The 26,868-nt window shown below is 43.8% G+C and overlaps 4 protein-coding genes across 9 annotated transcripts in view; 2 read left to right on the forward strand and 2 right to left on the reverse strand.

The window, feature by feature from the left end:
* The window catches only part of vps9d1 (VPS9 domain containing 1), a 36,014-nt gene extending 29,348 nt beyond the window's left edge, over positions 1-6,666 (forward strand). The window contains exon 16 of one of the 2 annotated variants that reach the window (XM_018739405.2): positions 6,588-6,666. The gene's annotated coding sequence lies outside the window, so the exon portion shown is untranslated. Of the gene's footprint in view, positions 1-6,584 lie in introns of both variants that reach the window. The other variant, XM_018739407.2, reaches the window with a different exon arrangement.
* Positions 1,226-6,799, reverse strand: LOC108926615 (uncharacterized). Its single transcript, XM_018739409.2, has 6 exons — positions 6,575-6,799; positions 4,417-4,524; positions 4,154-4,293; positions 3,934-4,030; positions 3,094-3,218; positions 1,226-2,281 (listed from the first exon to the last, which is right to left on the reverse strand). The coding sequence occupies exons 1-6, from the start codon at positions 6,657-6,659 to the stop codon at positions 2,117-2,119; spliced, it is 720 nt and encodes a 239-aa protein (XP_018594925.1). The 5' UTR covers positions 6,660-6,799; the 3' UTR covers positions 1,226-2,116.
* Positions 6,800-7,872: 1,073 nt separating this feature from the next.
* Positions 7,873-11,529, reverse strand: pdf (peptide deformylase, mitochondrial). 5 transcript variants are annotated; one of them, XM_018739271.1, is made up of 3 exons: positions 11,371-11,453; positions 9,577-10,183; positions 7,873-8,688 (listed from the first exon to the last, which is right to left on the reverse strand). In XM_018739271.1, exons 2-3 carry the CDS (start codon positions 10,157-10,159, stop codon positions 8,531-8,533), a joined length of 741 nt encoding a protein of 246 aa, XP_018594787.1. In that variant the 5' UTR covers positions 10,160-10,183; positions 11,371-11,453; the 3' UTR covers positions 7,873-8,530. The 5 variants fall into 5 exon arrangements, with proteins under 5 accessions (XP_018594787.1, XP_018594785.1, XP_018594786.1 ...); XM_018739269.1 differs by lacking the exon at positions 11,371-11,453 and adding an exon at positions 11,492-11,529 and having other exon boundaries at positions 7,874-8,688; XM_018739270.1 differs by lacking the exon at positions 11,371-11,453 and adding an exon at positions 11,234-11,290 and having other exon boundaries at positions 7,874-8,688.
* Positions 11,530-18,677: 7,148 nt separating this feature from the next.
* tat (tyrosine aminotransferase) lies at positions 18,678-25,651 on the forward strand. The gene is made up of 12 exons (XM_018739313.1): positions 18,678-18,763; positions 19,235-19,482; positions 19,685-19,789; positions 20,098-20,165; positions 20,385-20,543; positions 21,181-21,319; positions 21,456-21,508; positions 23,398-23,550; positions 23,846-23,974; positions 24,130-24,213; positions 24,338-24,436; positions 24,602-25,651. Exons 2-12 carry the CDS (start codon positions 19,248-19,250, stop codon positions 24,740-24,742), a joined length of 1,365 nt encoding a protein of 454 aa, XP_018594829.1. The 5' UTR covers positions 18,678-18,763; positions 19,235-19,247; the 3' UTR covers positions 24,743-25,651.
* Positions 25,652-26,868: the final 1,217 nt, after the last annotated feature.

The following is a 26,868-nucleotide window of genomic DNA, read 5'->3' on the forward strand; positions in this document are numbered from 1 at the left end:
CATGGACTTTACACCATCTGGTTGACCAGAAACTGGCGTGTCTCCTCCTCCTCCTCCTCCTCTTTCGACACATTCCTCTTCTCTTTTTACTTACTTTTACTTGTGCGATAGTACTATTTTACTACGAAAAGTACTTTTCCGAACGGGATTTGCTTGATATAGGGGGAATAAAGTGATTTCAGTGGAGATAATGTACCCTTCCACTCGCATCAAACTTCCAGACCAAGCATAGTAAAACCAGAACTTTTAGCTCTTGCTTTTGTCTGTTTTCGAATCACAGATATTACCCAGTTGCACAAAGGAGTAAATAGTTGTAAGTAACTTAACGTTGCGAGCTGATTCGGCTAAATGGATAAACGTAAGTCTCTGCGGTGCGAGTAACAGAAGCTGATGTGGCAGTTCGCGATACCGTGTCCGTGCGGCTCATTCTACTAGGTAGGCAACGATCGGCACGGTCCCATGGAAACGAGGAATGACTTATGCTCCGAGGCAGACCCCCTGGGATGCGACAACTGTCCCTCCCCGCTCTTGACACGCAGTGGTTTCGACTGCCTTCTCGCATGACAAATGCACGGCCTGTGCAGCCAAGCATGTACGAAACTAACCGTGACAATAAACAAAAGGAAAATATTTTCCCTTCCTTGTATTCTGCGATCAGCCCCCCGCCCCCACTCCACCCCACTGGCCTTGTTCATTCAGAGTTTCTGCTGTCCTGTATAATTGGACCCAGAGCTAGAAGAAAGGGGGGCAGATTGTGCTCACCGAGAGTCACGCTATGCTACGAAAAGGGCCTCCGCCCTCCAGCCTGTCTGAGGTTCAGGCATCAGTGTGAGTTTTGATTTATGCGGCTTACCCAAGTACCCCTATCCAGCACACCGCTGATAGCCTCACTTTTACGGAGCAGTTCTTACCCATTGCTTATTCACTCACCGTTGATAGTGACTTGTCAAGCCCAGAGCCTATCCAAGAAACGGTGCTGGGCCAGGCACAGCCTGGATATATACTTAGAGTATTCATTTAGCTGACGCTTTACTCCAAAGAAACTTATAATGAATTAATCTACTTACAAACATTTACCCATTTATACAGTTGGGTAATTTTTTTACTGGAGCAATTTAGGATGAGTACCTTTCTCAAGGGTACTACGCCTGGAGGTGGGATGTGAACCTGCAACCTTTAGGTCCGAAGGCAGAAGTGCTCAGTAAGGTACCCGTTGCAGGGTACTTTGAGTATTCGGTTTTACTCAAAGGTTTTCTGAGTGTGCAGGCGATATTGTTTAATGAATGAAGAGTCATTGAACAGTCAAAGTCTTTCTTTAAAAACACAGTTTATTGAAACATGCAGGACACAAGTAACATGCATCCAAATGACGGTTGCTGGTGCCGATGAACCGTACTGGGATATGAAGACAAAGGACGTGCTTTTGTATTTGGCAGCCTGGATACTGGATTAGGAGGAGCTCAGATAGTGATTACAAGGAGGTTGAAAATGTGTCTCGGAACACCTCTTGGACGTTTCTGAGTAACGGTAGGATCGTATCTGAGTGCGTTTTATGAAATATATACTGAGTGACATTTAGTTTGCGCAGCCATTCTGGACCATTATTCAGGAGATGAACACACAGTGATGTACAAACATGATCCCAAGCAAATGCCACGAACGTTAATATTTTCCCAGGATGAAACGTTCCATTCGGACTGTTTAATGTTCAGATACTTCAACTATTTAGCACGTTGTGGAACGCGCTTCTGCAAACTCTACGTTGTACATCATGCCGGAGGAAAGCGTCCGCTAAATGCATACATGTAAATGTTTGAAACGACAATTTCTGGATGTTGCGATGCAATAGAATTCAAATTCTAGTAGTCTATTAGCAGTCGGATTTTGGTTAAAGTAGTTTGCACTTAAAGTGATTTATTGCAGGTTTGGCTAAATGTAGCAGAGAAAAGAGCTGTAACTTTCCAAAAGACACTGATGTAGTTGTAAGTTGCTCTACAGGATGGGGATGTTGAAGATGCTCACAGGGGGGTTATATGTGCTGTCATCCAGGGTGGTGACTGAGGGGTCCATTGGGATGAGGTGGGGGTAGATGAACGGGTTTCACCCTCACTCTTCCCTACTGGAGGAAGGTTTTGAGGTCATCTGGGCCATTGATGGAGAAGATTTTGTGAGATTCGTTGGTCCGCTCAACTAGCGCAGCCACTGCCTCCCCCAGGTCCAGGTGGTTTAGGTAGCCAGGAGCCATGCGCTCTGGGGGGGCCACGCCTGAGTTGATCTTCAGCTAAGAAGAAAAAAGTGGATTCATGGTTTTTGCACAGCTTTGCAACAACTGACAAAACACAGCTTTTTTTTTTTTTTTTTTAAATCATGCACTTTTTCACACCAGATCACAGTACTTAAACGCTGTGTGTAATGGCCATACCTCTAAGCTGACATCTCACATAACAAGATCTGACAAACAGCTCTGACTCAGTATAACATAAATCTCAGATTGTACATTATTATATTTAACATGTCACTGTAATTTATAATAGGTACTTAACATACTGTTCATAATTTATGATCATCAGCAATATTGCATCAGAGGCCTTTGTTGTTTTACCCTTAAAACAAATCAGATATTGTCTCCCCATATCTGGATTCCAGTGTGATAATTACAGTAGGTAATAAAATATAGTAATTATAGATAGTGGCAAAGCCAAGGAAAACTGCTTATAAAGCCAGTTACTGATTGGCAAACTGCACTGGTTAGAGATACCTGTCATAACTGATACATTGATGTAATCATTTTTTTCCCACAGCGTTGATAGAGTGCAATGTGTTTGACTGGTAGATGGCTTTACTGCAAAATGTGTGTGTGTGTGTGTGTGTGTGTGTGTGTGTGATTTTCACTCACTCACATCTTCATTGCTTGATTGGTAGAGCCAGTGAAAGAGAGAGTCCAACCAGGGTTTGGGTCCAAGAGCTATTCTATATAAGTGCCCTTATGGTTGGATGTAAACTATGGTTCTCCAGAACCAGGAAACTGCTGGACCTGTGAGTGGTGGTGGTGGTGGTGGTGGGGGTTCATGTGAAAATGGACAAATGGTGCACCTGATTGAGTTTGCAGGGCACATCTGGGTACTCCTCCCGTAGTACTTGGCAGAATGCCAGGGCGCTGGCCGCACCCACTGTTAGGAATCCCGTTCCTGGCATCAGTACCTTCTCACCGGCGCCCCCTGCGGAAAAGCACTCATCACTGCACAGTAACGTCCACTGCGAGCAGCGCAGTGTCCCGACACACAACCTCTTTAATTACTGGTCCTCTCACTGACTGGCATAAATGTGTCCATATATACACTGTACATCCATACTTACATGGATTTTGGCATATTTATTTATCTGACACTTTTCTCTAAAGCAGCTAGCAATGTTAAGCTAGTAATAATGATTTACAGGTTTATGAAGTCGGGGGGGCATGGTGGCAGGGTAGGTTTGGCTGGGTCCTGCTCTTTGGCGGGTCTGGGGTTCGAGTTCTGCTTGGGGTGCCTTGAGATGGACTGGCGTCCCATCCTGGGTGTGTCCCCTCCACCTCCAGCCTTGTGCCCTGTGTTGCCGGGTTAGGCTCCGGTTTGTCACGACCCCCCTCGGGACAAGCGGCTTCAGATAGTGCGTGTGTGTGCGTTTATGAAGTTGGGTAAATTTTACTGGAGCAATTTAGGGCAAGTACTGTGCTGATGGGTACTATGGCAAGAGGTAGGACTCAAACCTGCATCCTTTGAGTGCAAAGCAGCATCTCTAGCCACAGAGCTACCTCCTACACCCATATAGTGTAATGGTAGAGCATAGTATATAGTATAGTAAATAATATAGTATTTATGAGAGTCTAATTAAAGCATGTATATACGAATCTTTTTTCTGTGTTCCATGTGTCAAACAGCCGCATAAACTCACCTGTTACGAATGTGTAGGTGCAGCGGGGGTTGTCTCTCACCAAGGGGAAAAACACTTTCCAGGATACAAAAGTGCTTAACAAGAGGGTCTCCAGAACCTATGAGAAGGACAAAGAGCTGGAGATGAGGTAAACGATGGTGCGGAATAACACGGAGCAAAGCAGGCACGGCATCAATTAGCTGGCGACACGGCAGGTGAACAGGGAGGGCGATGGACTCACCCAGACCAGCTCCTTGAGGGGCTGCGTGTGGGGCGGCCCACCCTGCCACCAGCTGAACCCCAGAGAGGACACCACATCCGTCACCTTCCCTGCTGCCTTCAGCAGGGCCTGCTTGGCTTCCTCTGCCCCCTCCTCTGAGCCTGAGGATGGAGCGGGAGACGGTGCAGCGAAGCGATTTTATCGGTCACAAGAAAAATTAACGTAGAAAAAACCGCCAGCAGCGGTGCGATGCGGAGGGGTGCTGAGACGGCAGACGTTCTCACCAACGTTCCCCACCAGAGTGATCAGCTTGTCTCGGGTGGACGGAGAGACAAACGCCCTCAGTTTCTCCAGCCTGCTGCTGTCTCTGGAAATCACTGCAACTTTAAAACCTGTATAGAATTTATATTAAGAAAACAAAAATAAAAACACTTTACATGCACTATACTGTCATGCTACGGCACAGATATGTGTACATGAGCCACTATTCAATATAGACACCAAATTATTTTTAACCAGTAGTCTGATTTTGGGGATCAAGTGTAACTTGTCCTTCAGAACTTGATATATTACGGTCAAATGAACTCGGACCCAAAAAAAATAAAAAATAATAATAATAATAATCCCGAAAGGTTTCGGAATCATACCTTCCTCCAAATTAGACTTAGTTTACAATAATCTCATCCACATTATGTCACATATTTCAGCTGTTGGATGGGGGACTCATTATTATTCCCATGGCTCTGCTGCCTTACCGTCTTTACCGTACTCATCCCACGCTCTTAGGCACCAGCGTACCGTCAGCGGCGTTCGGTTAGTCAATAAAACCAGACGCCGCAATTAACGAGGCGTTTTGGCCACCGTGCCAAGCGTGGCAAATCACGAAAGTCTCGGCCGCAGGGATCAGCGCAGGCCCCCGCTGCGTGCCTAACGGAACAATAAAAGAAACGCACGCCACGGTTCACGTGCCAGTTTAGGTTGGCTGTGACACCAATTCGTCGGCAGGCCCCGCTTTGCCAAAACGGAGCTGACGCACGTCTCCGCAGCTCACGGGGGTTGCGGGGTCATCACCGGCGCACCCTATCCCTTTGTTTTGCTCAAACTGCCTTCTGATCAGGCAGAAAAGTATGTAGTGTGTGTTACTCTGAGTCAACGGTGCTCATGTAAAGCACACCAATGTTATTAGTTACACTTAGAGCTATTAAGCCCTGAAGCGAGCAGTATTTTGTGTCCATAATGCGTCGGGTGACTTAAAGGTTATGAACATGTGGCACGTACGTTTAAATAAATGCATTTTTACTTTAAATACAGCAAATAAAAATGTAAAAGACTTAAGTTGATTACGTCACGAAATGTCAATAGGCAGCACCCAGAGTCAATGGATTCTGTGTAAATACTGTGTCATTTACTGTAAAATTCCCAGCATTGTTCTGTGAGATGCGATTTTGGGTTGAAAGAAGCCTGTATGGTGCCGTCCTGGCAAACAACTGCCTTCATTAAAAAATTCACTGGATGTCATCTTGACAGACGGATTTAAGTAATCACAATGGGGTAGCGCAGAAATAGACCAGTGAAGGTAAGTCAGACAGTATCCGCAGTAATTCCAACTTTTTAATTAATATCTGTGTTTTGTATGTCTTACTCTCCTTTGGAAAATCAGAGTCATTCATTCGATAACAGCCTCCGGTGTATGTTTTTATACTGGAGACCACAGACCATTCAAATGCATTTTGTTTGTAAGTGTGCATGAAGAAAAAAGGAAAATGTAAGGATTATTTTTTTTTTTTTTTTTTTTACTTTTATGAGTCTGTCTCTGAACAGCACTTTCCACGTTCTCAGTGTATATGATACCATGATCTTACCTGATGAACCATGCACTCCACAGCAAGCGTTATATTACTATAATGTAGGTTATTGTACAGTATGTCTGTTGCGTGGATTAGTTACTGTACAGCTCCGGTATTGACCTCGTTTCACCCCGAGCGACCAACAACTCCGTGGACCTTCTCTGTAAGTCGCGCGTGGGCGACGAGACACGATCATGGTGTCCAGAGAACTGGGAGAAATGCAGTGACAAGATTCAAGATGCAATCGGCTTGATTTTGTGAGTCATGAGGCGCCGGCATCGCCCGGTGCTGCTCATCCTCATCCTCATCCTCTGTCAGGGATGCTGTGTGTTGTGTGTCTCACTCAGCAAGCGCTTCGGTGCCGGTTTGTCGCTATACTCTGTTTTACAGTGTTCACCGACTCACACTCGCACGCTGCTACCGGGCACGTGCGTCCAAGTGGATTGGATGAAGGACAGTGTGTGTGTGTGTGTGTGTGTGTGTGTGTGTGTGTGTGTATGCGTATGCGCGCGCCGACTCTCGCCAATGACACAGGCGATGCGGCGCTGTGATCTCCAGCCAGCCAGGTGTCCCCCTCCAACCCCCTCTTTCTTACCTCTGTCCAGCAGCGCTTTCACCACGCCGGACCCGACGACCCCCGCCCCGCCGAGGGCCAGCACCACTCTGTCCGAGTTCGCCATCTCCACGGGGGGTCCAGGACACGGAGCGAACGGGCGCGTGAAAGTCGGGAGTGCGCGCGCGGGCTGCGGGACATCTCGCGCTCGCAATTTTAAACGCGGCGCAGACGCCACGGACACACCCCTCGGTGACACGTGCCTCGGCCCCGCCCACTGGGCCTCGGACACACTCCGTGACCCGGGGATGGGCAGCGCCCTCGGGGGGGGGGGGGGGCGGAGGAGGACTGTGCTCTTCTGATCTGACGGATGCAGGTTTGAATCCCACTTACCCGAAATGGTACTTTGCTGTTTAAATGTGCAAACGCTGTAAGTTGTCATGGAGATGGGAGTCTGAGAAAAAGTCTTGTAATAATACAAAACTGGCTGACCTGATGAATTGATGAGGGAAGCACAACTTCAATCAATCCGGGCAACAATGTACTGCAATAACAGAGGAGCTATGAGAGAAAAGGGCTTCTGGGTAAAATGAAGAAACGGAGTTTGCCAAGAAGGGATGAGGACAGCAGAGTCCTTTTGGAAGGACTCTCTCGCTAGCATTCACTGTCGATAGCCGCCAAGTTACGGTGGTTTGGAACCTATCCAGCAAGCACAGGGAGTCAGGGTACACCCTGGACAGGACGCCAGTCCATCTCATGGCAATCACACTCACTCACTCACTCACAGCAATGCTGAGTCACCATTTCACCAGAAACCTGTCTTTGGAGTGTGGGAGGAAACCAAAGCACCCACAGGTGACACATAAACACAGGAAGGACACCCAGTGGGAAGACTTTGCTGCTAAAGCTCTCCTGTCTATCAGAACACTGTTATGGTAAGGAAATCAACAGCAAGGTACAGAGCTGTCTATAGAATGAAAGCCTCCTGAAGGGAACCCGCCTTTGTATACTGTGACCACTTCTCGCACACATAGGACTTCTTGGCTTGGGTGAGAGTAGGTCAAAATAACACAGTTGTTTTGGTTGTTATAGGATATGAGATTTAAAAGGGATCTTTCACAAGTGCCACCTGCTCCAGCGGGGAATTTCAGCAGCCCCAGAGCTGACCAACATCTGTACCTTGTTTCGCAGGAGCTCAGTCTGGAGACCCTTCTGATTTTCATCTGTTTATATTTCTCCTGGAACTGTCTGTGCTATGCAAGGAACATTTTTGTAGAGGAAAAATACATTTTATTAATTTTTTTTTTTTTTAACTTTGATGAAACCACATATTTTCCGTTTTAAATTATACTTGTGCACGAGAACGTGCTTTTGTGGAAACCGTGTTTTGTGCTGGTTTAGTAAGGAAATTTCATTAGTAACACATAAATAGAATTGTTTCGTGAGATGTGGCATGCGAAATCAGATAAAATCAGATCAGTTCTCTTGCAAGACAGAGCAGAGACTACAGGAGAGGAAATTTATTTACCAAGTTCATTTTGGGTTTTCTAGATATAAAAATATCCACGCTATGTGTGATACACATCTAACCAACATTTCACCTGTGCACTGGTTTTGTTGTGAAAATAAGTTTGAGGATTCCTTCAGAAGTTATTACAAATTAGAGCTTTATTGAACAATTGAGATCCGTAGGAGATCGGTCAACACAAAAATACAGTTTAACAGTCCATGGCAAATATCGTAAATAATTCTGCAGTACTGCTAACTCACATATACTGCCCACCATACATCAGCAAATTGGATCTTTGACACTTTATTTCTGTTTGGTTAACTTGTTTACACTCTGCCAATACTTGAGTTACCTATTCTTTGCTCAGCCTGGAGCACTGGCAGCCAGTTCTCTGTTACTTGGCTACACCTTGTCCGGTGTAGATTAGTGACAAGCACCTGTATGACGTGTACACTGGCCAGTGCACACCAGTGCCCGTCAGTCCCCCATCAATCATTGTACTCTGCCCAGTGTATGTTGGTGAAGGTACGGCTGTCCATGCGATCAATGTACAGGACACCATCCAGGTGATCCATCTCATGCTGCAAGATGCGGGCTGGCCAGCCACTCACCTGCCAGGTAACTGGCTCGGCTTTCTCGTTCAGTCCTAAGAAACACAAGTGAAACACATTACAGTCATATTGTGATACAAATACTATATCCAGGTGGTTTGTAATAAACATCATAATTTACTCCATTAAATCAAATTCACCAGTGGAATTAAACCAGATGTGCAAAAATTCTGAGAAATTCTTTTCTTAACGAATTAGCTCCATTTTGAGATGTTAAATCTTTCAAAAAATAACTTTTTTAAAATTCATCCAATTAATTTAAAGGTATTGTTTACATACATTTTACATTTATTTATTTAGCAGGCACTTTTTCTCCGAAACAACTTCCAATGAACTCTATGTAGTGTTATCAGCCCACACACCTCATTCACCAAGGTTACTTACACTGTTAGATACACTATTTACACTGGGTCACTCACCCATACATCAGTGGAACACACTCTCTCTGTCACTCACACACTATAGGTGAACCTGAACAGATGCTGCCTTTGGACCGTAGGAAGAAACCGGAGCACCCGGAAGAAACCCATGCAGATACGGGGAAAACATGCAAACTCCACACACTTTTCTGGGCCAAGGATTTGTTCCTTAAAAGTACACTCAAGCAATTAGCATAAATCTGCTACGTATGTTTAAAAGTGTGCAAAATCTGTTTCTTACAATGATGGTGAGAGCAAACAAGGAGCCATACTGGAGACGGTCTTTTCAAGAATCTACCCAAGAGAAAGTGTCAGGCTAAGTGCCGAAATTCAGTTTAATGTTGGCACAGTGACAAGTGGTTCAATCTATAAATGCACATAGACTTTACTCTCGGTAATTACTCATTACTCAGAGTTCCTTACAAAAGCAAAAAATGGACCCCTGTGGCATCATTGCCAGAACTTGGTTCAGTACCCCTGTGCATATATGTTGCTCAGGTTTACCTGATACTTCCACGGAGATATGCCGCGCTACGCAGGCAGAGAACCCAGCGATGCTCTCACAAGCCTCCATGAAGGAGGCCGTCCTGGCATCAAGGACACGCAGCTGTGGATTGACAAACACATGGAGCTCCACAGGCGTCAAGCCACGGGCATCTCGGGCAGCGGGGGACACATCCTGCAGGGCTTTCTCTGGGAACTCCAGGACCAGGATGCGAAGTGGGACACCAATCTGCGGTGCACTTAAGCCCACACACTCCAGCCGCCGCATCACCTTCACTAGTGTCCCAATCACCTTCTGCACCTCGGGCCCCTGCACCGCTCCAGGGTCTACCGCTTCGGCCCGCCCACGCAGCACCGGATCCCCTACCTGGCACACGTGGCTGTAGGGTGGGGATGATGGGGGCCTAATCTTCCGCTTCAGATAATGCAGGTAGGAGCGCACCTTGGTGTCAGAGGAGTGCTGTCGGGAGACTGAGAAGGCAGCAGGAACTAGCGAGAAAGAGTTGAGGGTGAGGAAGGATTTTGTCTGGAAGCCTCTCATGACCAGGGGCAGCAAGCTGGAAGCCAAGAGAGCTCTCTTCATGGCGAAGTGTGGTCCTGGTCCCACCTGGAGGGGACAACCAAGGGGACAACCGCATGGTTTAGAGAGGTCCAGAAAGTGTCATCAGAGCCAGGATCACCACCGTGTAGGCCGTGTCTCTTCTGCTTTCATGGACACCAACACTGTTTAGTGCTGTTACGAGCATGTGACTTTAAAGAATCTCATTACGTTTCACATAACATACAGCACACAGTAACCATGGTAACATAGATGGTTAGTATTTCACATTTGTTTTTGCAAATTAAAATGCATTATAGTATTAAAACTAAGAGTTTGCAATAACAGAGGCATTCTGATTTCTTTCCAGAAACTGAGATGAAAACTTCAGGTCGGCAGAAATACAAAAATGCCTTTATTTTAATTTTCGTTGTTTAAATTATTTGTTTATATCGTTCATGTTTAACATTTGCTTTCACGCAGCATAAGCAAGCAAGTTTTTAACGCCAAATGAATGTCGCTAATGTGATCCAAAGCGTATTGTGGAGCGCGGCGCTCTGGGTTTAGGTGGGGTGAAGAAGGACACACAGCCAGGGTTCATGTCGAACGTTTTGTTGAAACACCAGCACGTACAGAAATAACTCTCTAGGTCCGACGACCCCGGTTCCTCCAGCATTACAACCCAGCACTCCCCCCCTACTTAGCGCTTTCAGACTTTCTTCCCAGCCCAAACACGGTCTCCCCATCATTTTCCCCAGAAATCCCCCCAGTGGTTGCACACCTACTTTAGCGACTTTTCCCATAATGCAACTATTTACAACAAACGCATTCCCCGCTCGAACTTACGGTAACGCGGGTCGCTACAGTATTGCGTTCCGAAATCTTACACCCCATAATACACCACCAGCTCAATACGTAACATCGCGGGAATAAATTAGTGATGAATCTGGAAAAAAATGCCTTTAAATGGAGAGCAAAACGGAAATCTCAAAATTTCAAAGTACATGACAACATGATCCAGCAATTCGGCTGCTCTCCAAATATTATTTTAAAAGTACACAACAGCATCAGCATCCACACAAATTATATCGCTGTGAAAAACAAAACGATGCTTCGTACAGAGTAGCGAAGCTCTAGACTATGTCACACCGGACTGCTGTTACATAGAGGGGAGGAAGTGGGAGGAGGCACAAACAGCAGTCACGTGACCGCGCAGGACCACCTTTTCAGGACTTTTGCTGCGCTCTCTGACTGACCTTCGGCGCCTCGCAGTTACACTCTACGCGTCGCCAGCTGGAGCGGCGACTGGCCTTCGGGGAAAGACGATTTTTACTGCAAATACTTTAGCGCCGCGACCCCACACTAGCCCTGACTCACCAAGCATGGCGGAAACACATGTCCACTTCCGGGAGCAGACCGCGTCACTGGCAAGACGTCATCGCCACGAGAGGGTTTTCACCGCGTTGAAGAAATTTCGTGGCAACAGCGCCACCTGTGGATATTTTGCGCCGCATCTTCACTACGCGATAACGTTATTAGCGAAGAAAATTTGTAGGTTGCTAGAACAGTTTTAACTGATACAGCAGTTTTCTTACCTTCGGTTTAGTTAAATACACCCAGTTTCTTTATTGTCTTAAAGCCCCAAGTTGCTTAGGAATTCTCAAGTGCACACCGGTAGAAAATGAGCAAGGACGGAGCTCTGAACGAGGAAACGTATATAGTTTCCGTCGAAATTGTGCAGCGTAAATTAAACAAAAAAAAAATATATATGTACGACGACAGAGTCTGTTCAAATTTACCATAATTAACCGAATAGTTAAACTGATTTTTTATGTGGTTTAACTTGGAGCACAACCTTCTACCTCTTATTTCCGAACCTGAGAAACTACAGGAACAGTTACTGTTCTCGCGCTTCATCATTGCAGAATTATTTCGTTTTCCAGAAAGGTCTCCACCTTTCTCTCTATATTATATAGTATATATACCTAACTGATCTGAGCTTAGGCACGTGCAGGCGATATAAAAGTGACCTATAAGTTTAATAATGTAAGGCTGAATCTGTAACCACTGCGCCACCTGCTGTCCACTGTGCGTTGAGTTCTGTTTTGGTAGGGCTGTTTTTCTGTCTGCTCAATCTTCACTGCAGATATGCTTGTTAATATGTATCAAGTGAAACAAAAAAAACATTTTTCCAAGAAACGAAACTCTCACTCGGTTGTTCAACGGTGAATTCAACGTGTGTGAAGCTGAAAAACCAGGAGCTGTGGTTAGTAACAGTTTTAGGGATCCGCACCTGTATAAGGCCTATAAAAAAACCTAGTAGGAATTAGTTAGATTGATTTAAATTGGGGGGCAGAGCAGTTATTGTTTCAGGGGACGCCTAGTTACGCTGCCGGTTACATTATTTATTACATGAAACGATTAAGAGGACCTTTTCCCTCTTGCAGTTTCTTGGTTTCAGTGTTTTTCGTTAAGAGTAGTCCTGTGCCATATAGAGTGAATGTGAAGGGTCGTTGTCGCATTTATGGTTTATTTTGTGTACCATTCAGTGCCTATATGCAGTGAAACCCTAAATATAATACAAAAAGTTCATACTATTCCCAGTATTTTGATATATTTCACATAGTCTGTTTAATCTATGTTATGTGACCAAGGGTATGGAGCATTCTCCTGATTAAAAAATATTTGCACTTGGTGATTATATAAAAAGGACATTCTGTTCTACTTGGGATTCGGTGCGATGCATCAGCAGTTCTGGAGCTGATGTTTGCACATTCAAAAACAGTGTTTGCACAAAAGCAGTTGTCTGGTTTGTGAGAATATCTGATATTACAAGACATGTTTAAAGGTGTTAAAGATGTGTTTTACTCTATGTCTTGGTGTTGTGAATCTCTTTCAGAATGAAATGGCTATGAGAGCAATTACAGAGGCTGCAGAGAAGGCGTCTAGATGGCTGTAGGTCAGGACAGGTGAGCGTGTGGTTCAAGGCAGCACTATCTGGACACAGACTGCATCAGCCCTGTTCAGGTCACTGATGGTGCCCGATGATGAAAGCCCCAAAACACCCAGTGACCCCAGGTTATATCACTGATGTTGTGTACAGACACATCATGCAATGTGAATTCTTGTCTAAGTTTAGACATTATTCCTTTTGATTTTATTTATTTGGTTGCACTGGAATAACTTTTGCGTGTTTGACATTTAATTTCCTCCGTTTTCAAGCAGGGTTATGCAACTATTTCAAGTAGGACTGTATGACGTTTTATTTTAATTATTGTCTATTGTTGTGTTTAACGTTGTTCTTTGAAAATATTTAGATATATGTTTATAATATCTGACATATATTGGTTAATAGGTTCGAGGTTATATGAGGTTCCATGAAACAATGAATTTTTAATAAAAAAAATTATTTCACAGCTCCTGAACTGTGGGTTGGGGTGGGTTTGAATCCATCTCAGTCTGCATGGGGTTTGGTTGTTCTCTTCATGGATTTCTTCCAGGTGGTCTGGTTTCCTCCCACTATTTAAAGACGTGTGTGAATAAGTCACTCATAAGTTACACTTTTGTGTGTGTGTGTGTGTGTGTGTGTGTGTGTGTATATACCATGTGATGGTTTTGTGTCCTGTCCAGGGTGTACCCTGCATTGCATTCTACCTGAACTTGGCTAGCAGTTATTGATCATGGACAGATGGAAGTGTGATTACTCACATAATCAAGCTTGAACTCGTCATTTTGTGTTGGTGTGTGTGTGTGTATGTATGCTTCTCTCTCTGTGTATGTGTTTGTATATTTATTTATACCTTTACGAGAGTTAGACTCAGCTGGTATTGGAGGAGGAAGAGAGCACAGGTACAGTTGTGTGCAAAAGTAAAATTACTTGTTTTGTTGATTTTCTGCACCTAAGCAGTTTACACAGCCTCTGCAAGGAACAATAGACAAGACACATTTCTGCATATTTTAATGCAAAATTGCTATTTATTTGTTGAATTTAACAGAAAAAAATAATATGTGGCATGTGAAAAAGTTTAAGCACCCTGCAGTCAGTACTTAGTAACATCCCTTTGGCAGAAATCAAAGCCTCCAAACATTTCTGGCAGCAGCTGACAGTCCTTCTATTCTTGCTTTATGATTTTTCCCCACTCTTCCTAGCTTCTGAATGCGCCTAGTTCAGATAGTTTAGACTGAACTTTCCACATGACTATACAAGGACGATAAAAGCAACTTCCTCTATTCTATTTTCAGTGTTTCTTGTTGTTTTTTATATATAGTAGTTGTCAAATCTGCATTTATAGGAGTCTGTGTGTTTCTGGAATAAATTCTCTGCCACGCTGACTGTTTTCTTTAAACACTTCTGTTCCTGCAGCACTATGCGGAGAAGTTTGAGCATTGTGGGGGAGGGTAGAGCATCTCTGAAAGCAGTCAACAAGAGCAATATGTTGTGTCATGCGTCACTGGAAACACAACAGCCGTATGATCCTTCTCTACCAAGAACTGCTCTTGTGTCCCCAGAGAAGCCCACTTTGTGCAAGGAAGAGGCCATCGAACAGGTCAAGGTCTCTGAATTGCGCAACTCAATTGTTTGAGGATGTGTTTTGCCCAAACGCTTTTGATGAGCTAAAGTAAACAACTATGTGAAGTTTTGGAACAAAGGTGAGCCAAAGATCAGCAGAAGTTTCTGGAACAATGTAACAGGGCAGTGCAGTGTGCACCTTAAAGAGGTTGAGGAGGTAAATGAGAGATGGTAAAACTTGGAACCGCATAGTATGTAGATATTTATTAATGACAAGTGTAAGAGAATAGGAAATGACATTCAATTTCTTGTGGATTTCACTAAAATTATCAAGCATACTGCAATGATCAGTTAAATTTTTTATTTTTTCAGTTATTTTTATATTGTCCATTATAACTGGACAAGGTTCTTAGTGTCAGTTATTTGGTTAGTTATTTAGGTATTTATTCAATTAGGCTCCAAAGGACTGTCAAGACGGCTGAGAGGATCAGCGGTGCACCCCTGCCTACCCTTCAGGTCTTGTACGAGTCCAGAAAGAGGAAGCGGGCGGGCAAAATCGTCACTCATCACACACACCCCGGGCACAAACTCTTCACACTTCTCCCCTTTGGTAGGCGTTATAGAGCACTGTCTGCCAGAATGACCAGATCCAGGAACAGTTTTTTCCCTCAGGCCATCACCCTCATGAACGGTTAACACTCCCCAATAGGTCTCCTGTCAGTGAATCATTATCTAACAACTTTTTGTAAATTAATTCTTATTTTTTTACTTTTTTTGTAATTATACTACTATTTACACTCTCGTGTTTGTATACTCTGTACATATTTATTTATTTATTCTGTACTTCTGTATCAGCTGTTTGTCTGTAAATAGGCACCTAGAACCGCGGCAAATTCCTTGTGTGCGTCAGCACACTTGGCCAATAAAACTCCGATTCTGATTCTGAATTAGGTGATCCTTTTCTCCAAAGCAGCAACCAATCAACCAACCAACCGATGTCAACAACTGCTTGTCCCGAGCAAGATTGCGGCGAGCCAGAGCCTACCCGGCAACACGCCCCAAGGCCAAAGGGTGAGGGGACACTCCCTGGACGGGACGCCAGTTGCAAAGCAACAGAATTATTTAATCTTCCCTTATATTATATTAACGCGCATTTGAGAAGTCCTAACAGGATAACACAAGTGTAGTTTGCACTTTTTGTCCTTCTTGGGTACAATACTCCAGCAGAAACTATGCTCACAGTGTGCTGCAGTTAAGTTAAACACAGATGATGCTGCAAAAAAGTTTACACAAAACTGTTAAAAGCAAATGAAAGACTTTACTCCAGATGGCAAACTGTTTTCATTTGCTTGGATGAATCAATATTTGACTGATATATAACTGATGGTTGTGCATTCGGTACGACAACAGTCTCAGTGGAACAGGGGGTGGGCTTGAGGGACAGAGAGGTGTGGGGAGTCCTGGATGGATAATTTGACTGAATAGCAAGGTATTGCTCCATGAAGAGGTGGGCTTGTGAGCAATGATGTTCTCCAGCAGACAGGGAGAGGTGTTGGGTAGCCGTAGTCCAAGGTTCAAGGAAACCCTTGTGTATGTTGGAAGAGACGTTGTGTGTGTTGGAAATAGTACCGGTTTTTAAATTGGGTGAATGCAATGGCACAATGTCACAATCAAACCCCATAATGTATTCAGGAAAATATCAGAGTATCAAGTAACCAGTTTACTGATGGATGATGAAGCAGTCCTTAAAATAACTGAAATTTAATACTTTGAAATAATTTTTGTCCTTAGATAAGGCCACTGAAATACAACAAAACAACACAACAATTTTGTTTACTTGTCTTTTCATTTGTGGCTACTGCTGTTGTGGTTGGAGCAGCTGCCTTTAGCCCCGAGACTTGTCGCTTTGATCCCCGCCTCTGGCTGTGGTGCCCTTGACCGAGGTGCTTGTCCTACAGTCGCTCCAGTACCTTCGCCTGGCTGTGTGCTTGTGTACCTAGTTGTGGCTCTCCAATGGACTGTTGTCCTGTCCAGGGTGTGCCCCCCACCCCACCCCTTGCACCAAATGTCTTTGGGAAATGTTCCAGTTCACCGTGACCCTGCTTGGGACAAGCGGGTATTGAAATTGGTTGGTTGGTCTTTTTATTTAAATACTTTTATTAAAACCTATCGCCTCGTATGCTGATTACTGATTATGAAAAAAAATGCACGTTAATATCATGGAATCAGCTGATTTGTGCTCACCTTTTGTTCACAGATTGTTTCCTTTTCACGCTTTTTTGACATTTCATGAAAATGAAAATAAGCTTATTTGACAGTGTGATATAGGTTCTGTAATACCTGGGGTGACTCATTGGTTTAATAGGAATTGGTTTCTGCAAGTTTGAAAAACTACATCATTAACAGTCCATCTGAGTTACAAGAGTTCAGCTTAACAAAGAAATCCATTTAACACTCCTGCATCAGTTTGTGGCTCATTTTTTTGTATTTATAGAGAACGAATATGGACTTTAGGTGCCTCTGGACAGCTGAGCAGCACGAGACATGTTACACGCGTTCATTTACCATATGCTTTTTTCCATAACAACAAAACATGATTAATATGTCGTATTTATTTATCCACAGTGATTTTACCGTGTTTGAAACATTCTACTAAACTAAAATCCCAGCATCATTCACCCTTCTGTACAGCAGAGCAATGAAACACACTCACACAACGGGAACCATTGAAGTAACTGCATTCATTGTAATGGGATCTGATGATATTTTGCTGTAAATGGGTGTCATATTTGATGTTCGGGAACGCATAATTTTTTTAGCATTGAAACAACTGGTAATTACATCTTCCATTTATGGGAATTCAGATTTTGAAGGGATTTTCAGGAACACGTTAACCTTTGTAAAGAGGGGGATAATTATTTAATTTTGAGAAAACAAGGTAACGGGTAGGAAAGAGCAAGTGTAATATCCTGTAGATTATTTGTCCTCCTCCCTTCCAAACTATCACTGGAGAGGTTTGATCAGGCAGAAAATAAAAAGAAAAAGTTATCTCTGTGGCCTGCCTCACAAAGTATTATCTGTATAGCCTCCTGCTGGCACCTTTGGACGTGTTGCTATTTTACACTGAGATTTTTGACAGGAGCCACCTCTGATGTCAGCTACCCTTTGAGCAAATATTTATAGTTTTGCTTACTACAATGTTTCTAATGTGCTTCCACTTTGCATTTAGATGGTGCATTTATTTATCGAGTCTGTTTATGTCCTGTTTACCTATTTCTTTTCTGGATGTTTCTCTATAAATTTTGTTTCTTCATGTAAGGTATTACAGAAATACATTTTAAGCAGCACGGAGCAGGAGAAGGGCAGCGTGCTGTGTTAGATTATACTCTACATTTTCAAACATATTTTTTAACATTTGTTTTTTCCAGATATGCAATGAGATGTCAATCTACTCATCACTGTCACTCACAATCCATATTTTTTCATAGGACTGTTTCATAGGACTGTTGCTCAAGGGTGCTCCAGGATGAGTGGGCTTTGACCTGAGAGCCTTCAAGGTGACAGCCCTAATCACTACGCCACCTGATGGTCACTCACATATGGCTCGATGAGAGTAAAAGGTTTGTTGTTGAAATCTCTCTTTCGTTCTCTTTTAAAAATCTCAACTTTCTTGGGGAATGTGACTGAGGCAGTTGAGTGTAGCCCAAATGACAGATGTAGGAGAAGCATGCGACAGAGGGTCCTTCGCACAGGTCCAGGGCGGACAGACACTCAGGTGACGTTTACCCGCGCGGGCGTCACGCACGCGCTCTTCCGACGCGCTCAGGCACGCGGCTGCGGGGATCGCGCATCTAGCTCTGCGTTACCGTGAAGGGTTAACCGATGTAAGTGTCCCCAGACTGCCTCCTGAACTCTTTTAATGTCAGTAATGATGTAACGGGGGTGTATGGCACAACCCCCTTCTCCGCCAATGGAAACATGGCTCGCGCGCTCCATCTGCTCTTATAAAGCGCGCGCGAACCGATCATTCCAATGATCCCGTGTAGACACACCTCTCTCTCCCTCACTTGCGCTGCGCACCGTGGAATTCGGCAGCCAATCGGCAGGCCACTCAGTCACTAACTTCTTCTTATTGCTGCGTAAGTGACAAAAATTTCATTATGGGCCAAAGAAACATTGTCAACAGATCATGCGTTCGGGCTTTGTTTGTGTAAAACGAGATCATCTCAGCTCGCTCTTGCAAAATTTAAAGTAATTTAAATAATTTAATGGTCATTATTAAAGGGTATTTCATACGCTTTACATTTTCATTTCAGCGTGCATAACTGTAAGGTTAAATATCTATTCTAATGAGTTTTCATGTTTGATTGTTTTGATTTTAAATCACGCGCAGGGTGATTATAATTGATTCATTTATGTGTTTCTTTCTTCATGTCTGGTAAGGGTGGAAGGGGATAAGTCCTTTATTATAATTATGTGGAGAAACAAGTGTTTCCTAATGTACTGTTTTGATAACAGCGTGTCAAGACAGAGTTCTGTCACACCTTGAGAAAACTTTAGGGAATGTCCTCCACGAGTTCATGACAGATAAGTCTTCTCTCTGTACACAGCTGCAGCTGAAATATGGAGAGCAAATCCTACATGGTCCAGATGAACGGGAATGGTGTCCACAGTAACAGTGTGCATTCTTTCAACATAAATGGCGATATTTATTCTGCCAAGATGAAGATTCATAAGAAGCGATGGAATATCAGAGCTTCTGAGATGTCCAAGAATACTCTGAACCCCATCCGTGCCATTGTGGACGGCATGAAGCTTTCACCTAACCCTGACAAGGCTATGATTGCTCTGTCTATTGGTAAGCCTCAAAGCACAAACGCATACATGCGCACATCTGGTCTCCTCAATAATGCTGTCACTTGCCTCAAACCGGCGTCTACGTTGAATCGGATTTAGTTCCACTTTTTCAGTCTCACTGTTTATCTTACCTTGATCGCATTCCTCACCTTTCCATTTTCTCTCCTCTCCTTCACTTTTTTTGTGTGAATTGACTCTTGCAGGTGATCCTACTGTGTTTGGAAACCTGCCCACAGATGAGAAGGTTCTGCAAGCCATGAAAGATGCCATGGACTCACACAAATACAATGGATATGCTCCTTCTGTTGGTATGACGTACAGAAATAGAACTGGAACACTTCTCCTGTAGGTGAATGAGTGAGGTTGAGTAGTGTTGCCTGGAGACTATCCAGAGTAGCGGGTAGAAAGGGATGGTGAGAGGAAAGGAAGAAAAGGCGGGTTGGAGTGCAGTTTGAATTTAGGACAACCCCATGTCTGACACACAGATGGCATCTGTGAGACACATTTGCTGGTGTTGAATGTTCTTTGCAGATGTAGATGTTTACTTTGGTGTTCTGTGGGCAGCACACAGCCTTATCAAATAGCAGTATCTCTCTGCTTTCTGTCCTCGAAAAAGGTTATCAAAAAAGCAGAGAGGCTGTGGCGAACTTCTACTGCAGTCCTGAAGCTCCTCTGGAAGCTGATGTGAGTCCTACCTTCATCTCCATGCACCTCCCATCTGCACAGTCATTACAACCAAGGTTTTGTTCAATCATTTTATGTCTCCTGCCAGGCTGTAGGTCTTTTTATACATGGATACATAATTACTCCTCTGGAAGAGGTCCAGGGTCAATCCACACATTCCAAGTAATTTTCACATCACCTTTCTTCATTTCTCCACCATTTTCTGCCTTTCTGGAGCAGGATGTGATTCTTACCAGTGGCTGCAGCCAGGCCATTGAGCTGGCCATCAGTGTGCTGTGCAACCCAGGAAACAACATTCTGGTGCCCTGTCCTGGATTTTCGCTGTACAAGACACTTGCTGTGTCTCTTGGTATTGAAATCAAGCACTACAATCTTCTGGTGAGTTCAGCATAAGTACTTGAAGGATCAATGGTGGAGCTAGAGATGTAACTTTGGAAAAAACAGAAATATGAAGCAAAATGCAGAAGAGCAAACAATGGCGAGAGAGATGGGTATGCGAATGGAGGGATGGAGAAGAAGGCAGATATAGATGGAGACGGACAGTGTGGCAAGGGTGAGAGAACGTTCTGGACATGGCTGGATGGAAATTCTCCTTTCTTCTCTCAGTAGAGCTAGCACACATATGGCACATATTAGTTGTATAGAAGGGAGTTCTTCCCCCAATACCCACAAACCATAGCACACACCCCCATCCTGAGCCAATCAGAAGCTCTGCCGTTTAACACTTGAGGGATATGAAAATAACAGAAGAACATTTGCAAAAGGTAGAGAGGGGAGTACTGAAAGATGGAGAAGAATAATGAGGAACAATACACACTACTGGGGGCAACGTCTAAATTATGAATGCTAATTTCTCTTTTACTAGTTAAAATTATGTTTGGGATTATTTTTCTTCCAGTTATACAGTTGGAATAGTAGAATTTAAGAAACTACACATGCAATATTAGAAAGACTTTTCAGACACTGACAGTTGCAATATGCATGGTTTTCTCTGATGTCCGTTTCCACCCTTTAGCCAGAGAAATCTTGGGAGATTGATCTGCAAAATCTGGAGAGTCTGATTGACGAAAAGACTGCCTGCCTAGTCGTAAACAACCCTTCGAACCCTTGTGGCTCTGTCTACAGCAAAGAACACCTGCAAGATATCCTCGCAGGTGACTTCTCGTAGCAAATGCACCTGTCTAGGGGCGTCTCGGACCTGGCATTTATTTACTGTCCTTACAATTATATTTAACTTGTGTGGGAGACATTGATTTAATTCTGACTCATAGTTCCCCCCTCTCCTCCCAGTGGCCTCCAGACACTGCATCCCCATTTTGGCAGATGAGATCTATGGAGACATGGTGAGTCTGGATAATTGAAGTTTAAAGGACTGATATGTGTGAGGAAATAGCTGTAGAGTGTAGCATTTTCCGCATCATCTGCTCCTTTTTTTGACACTTTCTTTGCAAAAAGAATAAAGCCATTTTGAAAAATACACCAAGAGTTGTGATAAATTGCCTAATAATTGAAAAGGTTTATTTCGATTTTTAAAGGTAGTGATAAATATATACTTAGCTGCAATGTATTATTAGTTTTTTGTTTTTCATGAAGAACAAAACCTCAAAGGCCCATGTAAAATGCAGGGCAGACTCTACTTTGACCCGCTCTCGTGTCGAGTTGTGGCGCTCAGCTTTGGGTAGGGCTTTGTAACATGGGCTTGGGGTGAGGCTTTTGGTGCTGGACCAGGGTAGGGTGCTTGGTGCAGGGCAGGGTGCCGTCCCAGCTGTCATATAACACTAGCGAGGCACATTCTTTGTGACAGCGGAAGTGAAGTTTTCTCTAGCTCAGCTCAGCTGGCCATCTGAGTGCACATCAGCAGTGGGGGGATTAGGGCTTTCCCATTGCTGAATGGAGGGTTGGCCAGATGGTGCCCAGGTCAGACCATGGGCCAGTAGTCCAGGAAAAAGAAGAAGAGGCTCCGGTGCCCAAGGTGCAAATGCAAAAGAGCAAAGTGCTGAGCGTTGTTTGTCTGGACTGGGATACTGGTTGAGAGGTTGGTTGGTGGGACAGTCTGTGTGGAAGCATGGAGAGGACAAGGGGCTTGGTTGGCTGAGAGTTCGAGTTCTGAAAGAGCTCTGGTGGTGTGACATATGGCCATTATAAGTCTCAGCAGCAGAAAAGTCAGCATGACTTTGCACTTTTGCTGCATGTGTTTCCAGTTAGTGTGTTTTCTAGGGCTGTACGTGAGAGGCCTGTTTGCATCGAGGAATGGCTTCTTTTGTGTTGAGTGCCTAATGGGAAGCAGGCTGCAGGAGGGGTTGGGCACCATTCTGGCATGCAATTCCTTACCAGTTGGAGTAGGAGGGTAATCTACCACTCATTCCGTCCCATCATTTTTGCGCGAAACCTTCTGATGCACCACTGTGGGGACCACGGTTCCATTTCTACTGGAGGCCTGCAGCTCGTGTAAAGGACGGCACAAGACAAAGAGGCTCTGTCCGTTTGTCAGTCGCTCCTGTCGGTCTCTGATTAGGTTCCCCTAAATGTCCATTGTGAGTTACATGAGTTTCTCGGTGTCTGTGACAGCCAGTCCCATATAGCCCCGACACAAATCAGGACCAGCCACAGCTCGCACCTCTCCTTTTTCTTTGTTGGTATTCATTCATTTACAGATCTCCTGTGCTAATTCCCCCAATTATTGAATTACACACAGTTATAGCAATCTTAGGAGGGGAACCCTCAGGCAACTTAGAAAATAGCAATGGAAATAGAATAAACATAGGAAAGGGTATAGAAAAACTTAGAGAAAAAATATACTGAACTGAACTGAATTAGCAAGTCCCAGAACTTGGTCCGTACCTATAAGGGCTTAACCAAAAAGAAACTGGAATTTTATTTACTAACGTTTGGTGGGTCTGGGGTTCGAGTGCTGCTTGGGGTGCCTTGAGGCGGACCGTGTCCCCTCCCCCTTCGGCCTTGCACCCTGTGTTGTCGGGTTAGGCTCTGGTTCACCCCGACCCTGCTCGGGACAAGCGGTTGCAGACAGTGAGTGTGTCTTTAAAATTGTACTTATTTTTTAGTGTTTTGTAATTCTGTGAGACATACTTAGAAATTCAGTACTTGAACTCGAACTGAATTAATTCTGGTGTTTCCTGAAGAATCTGTTCCTCCTAGCGATGGGCAGTTTGTTCTGTCTTTCTGCCGTGTATGTGACACAGCACACTGTAGTGAACTAATGGCCACTCTCCAGGTGTTCCCTGAGCACACCTTCTACTCCATGGCCCCTCTGACCAACGATGTGCCCATTCTGTCATGCGGTGGCCTGGCCAAGCGATGGCTGGTTCCTGGCTGGAGGATGGGCTGGATTCTCATACATGACCGAAACCAGGCTTTTGGACAGGAGGTGAGCTCCTAACTGCCATGAGTTTCTCAGCACGTGTTGTTATACGTATGAGCAACTCGTAAGCACAAGCACCCCGCCTCTCTTCCACCTCCGCATCTGCTCCGTGTCTCACACGCAAAAATACAGCGTGCATCTGCTTTTCTTATCCTCTCCTCAGTCTTTCTCTCCTGCCCAGCAGAGCTCTTCCAACACCGAAACTCAGTTTCAAATTCCAGGTGCATTGTTAAAATCAGTACTATTTTTCTTTCAAGATATTGTCATATAAGATATTGTTTGTTTTTTGTGTTCCTCTTAGATTAGGGAAGGGTTAGTGAAGCTGAGTCAGAGGATTCTGGGTGCCTGTACCATCGTCCAAGGAGCCCTAGAGGCTATTTTAAACAGCACGCCTCAAGAGTTCTACCAGGACACCATTGGCTTTCTGAAGGTGAGCAGGGTGTGGAGCCTGTCATGAGCATGTGACATTAATCACTGAAGCTGAAATCATCAGGCTGTAAGTGCTGGTCCAAAATAATAATAATAACTTGTTTACTTTCATCTCTCCCCTCCTACCATCACTGCTCTCAACATCCCCTCTTTCAGTCGAACTCTGAAATCTGTTTCTCTGCACTGTCCTCCATTCCTGGGCTCAATCCTGTCAGGCCCTCAGGAGCCATGTACCTGATGGTGAGTCTTTAGCGCTGAAGGCAAGACAGCCGTGACCTTGATCTTGGACACGTGATATTTTTTTCTCTCCCTGGCTAGACATTTCTCTAAATGTATATTTATTCTGTATATGTGTTCTTCACAGGTGGGCATCGAGATGGAGAACTTCCCTGAGTTTGAGAATGATGTGGACTTCACAGAACATCTGGTGACTGAACAGTCTGTCTTCTGCCTACCAGCCACGGTAGGCGTTCCCTGACATTAAATTTTGATGTTTTAGCTTACCCACGGACCCTGCAGAGCTAACAATCGAACATACCTCACTTGTGGCTTGCTGATGAAGGCTTATCCAAATGGAGAGTGTGGGAACCCTTTAGTCCTTGACAACTCTCCATATGTCTCCCTCTAGGCTTTTGAGTACCCCAATTATTTCCGGATTGTTGTGACGGTACCAGAGGACATGATGGTGGAGGCTTGCAGTCGAATAAGAGAATTCTGCCAACTGCACTACCGGCCTTGTAATCAAGAGAGCAATGATCTGGATCAATGAGATTGTGTGATGGAAAGAGAGATGGACGGAGGTCTAGACAAAGGTGGGGAAAAAAGGGATATCAACACTTTTTACATCCGTTTGTGAAGTGAGAGAAGTGGGAAGAGAGTAGTGTACCTCGTACCAAGAAAGGACAGAGGGTCTAATTAATTAGTTGCCTGATTGGCAGTTTATGACTTTATGCTTGCAGACAAAAACAAGACTTAACAAACTCTTTTTATTCAAGTTGTTATAAGATAAATTGCATATTTTCTGTTGTGGATATGTTCATCTCCTTCCAGTATGAAACTAGTCTAATATCTCAGGAGGGCATTTTGTTGTGGGTCATGTGAGATGCAAAACTGAACAGATCATAATTATGAATAATATATTAAAATATACAATATGAATATCCCCCAAGCACCTTCCCAGTGGGGGACTACCATGGCAGCATTTCAACTTCAAATATTAGTTGTGTTGATTAATTTTCATATTTAGACACCATGTCCTCACCGTCAGCAAGGTCACAAAAACAAGGTACCCTTTACCCTTACAGTGTAAATTATGATGCTTTCAACTTGCAAAATCATTATTTATTGGTCTGCAGTGGTTACATCTCATTTCATTAAAACTCCAGTTTTGAGTTGGGCACTGAATAAAATGATAGATGGCATATAATTTCAGACAGGTTCAGTTTTGTAAAATATAAAAAGTTACACAAACCCCACATATAAGATAAATTTAAAACTGGTTGGCAGCTATCGTGAAATCCTTGTCAACCTTCAAGTATCAGTTGATTTTAGCTGAGCCAAAGAGATTTTTAGCACGGGTATCTGATGTTCTTCTGTAATTTACTGGCCAGATTTATTTATATTTTTGTTACATTTTTTTAAGTAATAAACTCACTCTCATGTGCTTTTTATCAAATTCCGGTTGAATTAAAATGTGCATAATATTTAAGATGTCATGAGCTAAAACAGATGTTATTCATATTTTAAAATGTCGAGCAGCAAAGCTCAAACTTTAATTTTGTCTTCATCATATATAATATGTATATGCTTAATATTCCACATTTATTGAGAAAAAGTGTTAGTGTTAGAATGTTAGAGTTGGTCTTTACGTTCACCCAAAGAAAATGAATTAATATGGTGCATATTTGTTAATCAATAGATTATTAGTTGTAATACTGTAGTAATATATTAATCACTTTGTTATATCAAATGGATACCTAAATTGTACTTTGTTGTATGCAGTATTTTTTATTGTCATGTAACTGTAAAGAAATAATAAATACTAAAAGGCTGGCATTTCCTTAAAATATCATGTGATGTAAAGGCAACCTCTGTTGTCCTCTCTTTTTGATACCTCAAATAAATGAATATACCACACCTTGACATGTGCTGGGGGTCCTGGTAGTTGCTCATTTTAAATATTCTGATGCTAAAAGGACTGTAGAAGTTTAGGCCTCAGGTTACTGTAAATCTGTCTAAATCAACGTCTACCTTTCAAGTGAACTGGTGAACTCAACGAGACATTTGCTGAGATACGTTACATTACACACACACACACACACACACACACACACACACACACATTTCTGAACCACTTGTCCCATACAGGGTCATGGGGAGCCAGAGCCTAGCCTGGCAACACAGGGTGTAAGGCCAGAGGGGGAGGGGACACACCCAGGACGGGACGCCAGTCCATCGCAAGGCACCCCAAGTGGGACTTGAACCCCAGACCCACCGGAGAGCAGAACCCTGTCCAACCCACTGCGCCACCACGCCCCCCCATATGTTACATTACATAACGTGCAAAGACCCGCATAAGAAATTACAGCAAATCGAATGATCTTTTTCTGTCTTTTTGTGAAGCTCCCCAGAAGCAGCCTTTTAAGACTGCATTGCACATGGCGATGTGAATGAAAAAATAAACAGACTATTAGTGAAAAGCTGGTCCAGGATGCATCTCCTAAACATCTCTAGGAGAATAGACCCCAAATAGAATTTTGGTCTCATCAGGCACTGTGAGGAGAGTGAGACTTGGAAGTAAACCTGTTTTAGAGAGAGTGTAGCTTTTCTTTATGCACTAAAACCATCAAGCAGCACATTCCCACTCCATTAGGCACAAAAATTGCCTTCCCCATC

Source organism: Scleropages formosus, chromosome 7 (assembly GCF_900964775.1).
Source record: "Scleropages formosus chromosome 7, fSclFor1.1, whole genome shotgun sequence".
In the NCBI taxonomy this organism is placed as follows: Eukaryota; Metazoa; Chordata; class Actinopteri; order Osteoglossiformes; family Osteoglossidae; genus Scleropages; species Scleropages formosus.